At 53.6% G+C, this 1,820-nt stretch overlaps 1 protein-coding gene across 1 annotated transcript; it reads left to right on the forward strand.

Moving 5' to 3' along the window:
- The first annotated feature begins 6 nt into the window (after positions 1-6).
- LOC113979840 (inositol 1,4,5-trisphosphate receptor-interacting protein-like 1) lies at positions 7-1,443 on the forward strand. Its single transcript, XM_027707119.1, has 2 exons — positions 7-97; positions 131-1,443. The coding sequence occupies exon 2, from the start codon at positions 192-194 to the stop codon at positions 1,263-1,265; it is 1,074 nt and encodes a 357-aa protein (XP_027562920.1). The 5' UTR covers positions 7-97; positions 131-191; the 3' UTR covers positions 1,266-1,443.
- The last annotated feature ends 377 nt before the right edge of the window (positions 1,444-1,820 follow it).

The raw sequence follows: 1,820 nt of genomic DNA on the forward strand, positions 1-1,820 counted from the left end.
AGGAGGAAGGAGATGGCGATGGTGGTGGAAATGAAGGGGAAGAAAACCGTGATGTGATTGTGCAGGAAGTCAACAACGATGATGATGCAAATGAAGGAGAAGACCACGATCTTGCAAATGAAGGAGAAGAAGAAGAGGATGTTATTGTCCACAACCTGAGACGGCATTTAGAGGAGCACATAGAGCACCTGATGACAGGTTGCGGTATAACATATGGCCTGATGGAGAACTTTGTGAGGTTCTTTGGAGACCTCTTGTCAGGCTTTTCATACCCAGTGCCGCAACGAGCCATCGGGGTGGGCAGTGCCTTTGAAGGTTGGAGTCCCCGGGAGGAGGATGTTGTGTACTGTTTCCTTGTACCTCTCAGTCCTCCCCTGGGGTACACCTTCCATCTGGAGATGGTCACTTGGGGGCACTTGCCAGGGAGGAACTTCTGCGTCCGCGTGGAGCCGGTGTGCACCTGCCCGAGGGAGCAGCAGGACGAGAACGTGCTGTGCTCCGTCCACCACCCAGAGGAGGAGCAGAGGAGAAATGAGGAGCCCACCTTCCTGAACACCCTCTGCACCGGCTCCTACCTCGATGTGGATAAAACTGCCCGCTGGTTCTACCAGTTGGTGAGAGCGAGCTGGCCGGCTTTGCCTCAGTCACACAGTTGGCAATTAGTGCTGCTGCCCCCCAGCCGCTGCTGCAAATTCAAGGTGACCAGAGGCAGAGAGAGTTTGACGGTTGAGCTGCTCTTTGGGGTGCAAGAAGGTAATTCAGACATCTACGTGAGCAGCCAGCCTACAGAGGCCCTCTTCACCCCAAGCACAATGTGGCCTGAGACCTACGCCGTGGCAGAGATGAAGTTCTTAAAGCTCATTACCGAGCAGGCTCCACCTCACACCTGCCACCTCAAATGCCTGCATGTCTTGGCCCGAGCTCTTCTGGGCATAGGCTTCTCCACCTATACGATGAAGACCATTGTGATGCACCTCCTGAACACCGTACCTCTGTCAGGCTGGCGCATGACACTTTTCCGGCGGCGGCTGGAGGATGCCATGCAGTACCTGCACAGCTCCCTCAAAGAGAAACGCCTTGACCACTTTGTTGTGGGCAACCGGACATTTCCTCAGGAGATTCTCTTGCCCCCGGATGTCAAAACCGCCCAGCCACCCAACCTCTTCCATCGCCTGGTGCAGGATCCGGCCGCCCACGCGCAGGCAATGGACGAGTGCGATGAACTGCGACATCGGCTCTCAACAATGCTGCGAGACGGCCGTTGAAAGAAGTCTTCCTGCACACAGCTGTGCTTGGGGGGCTCACAGCTGGTCCAAGACAACCACCTCCTACTGCAGGCAAAAAGAGAGGAGCATGTGGGACAGAGAGAGGGAAGAGAAAACCCTGTGCAGCAGCACTCTGCCATCAGCATTCCCCTCTCAGCAGTCTGCCCAGCACAGCATCCAGTGATGGCTGGGGGGGCTACAAACATGACTTTCATCCTCCTTTCCCCTCCCACTCTCACAGTCATTGTGGCCATTGCAGATGGGCCCAGGAATTCTTTCTGGCAGCTCCAGCTGCTCAGGGATCAAGCCAGAGGCATCGCCACTATTCCTCCTTGTGTTTGTGGTGGCCTGGGTGGAGGATCTCCTCATCCCAGACCCTATTCCTTCTTGATCCCTGAAGGGCCATCTTTAGGTCAGCCTTGTGCACACCCAGTTGGACCTGACCTGACATTTTTTAGATATAAATTTAGAAGTTTTTCTTTAGTATATAGATATTTATAACTAATAGGACCTAGAGATATTTACTATAGCACATAGATATAGAATTTATTTCAT

Source organism: Neopelma chrysocephalum, unplaced genomic scaffold (assembly GCF_003984885.1).
Source record: "Neopelma chrysocephalum unplaced genomic scaffold, ASM398488v2 Primary Assembly neopelma1_89808, whole genome shotgun sequence".
In the NCBI taxonomy this organism is placed as follows: Eukaryota; Metazoa; Chordata; class Aves; order Passeriformes; family Pipridae; genus Neopelma; species Neopelma chrysocephalum.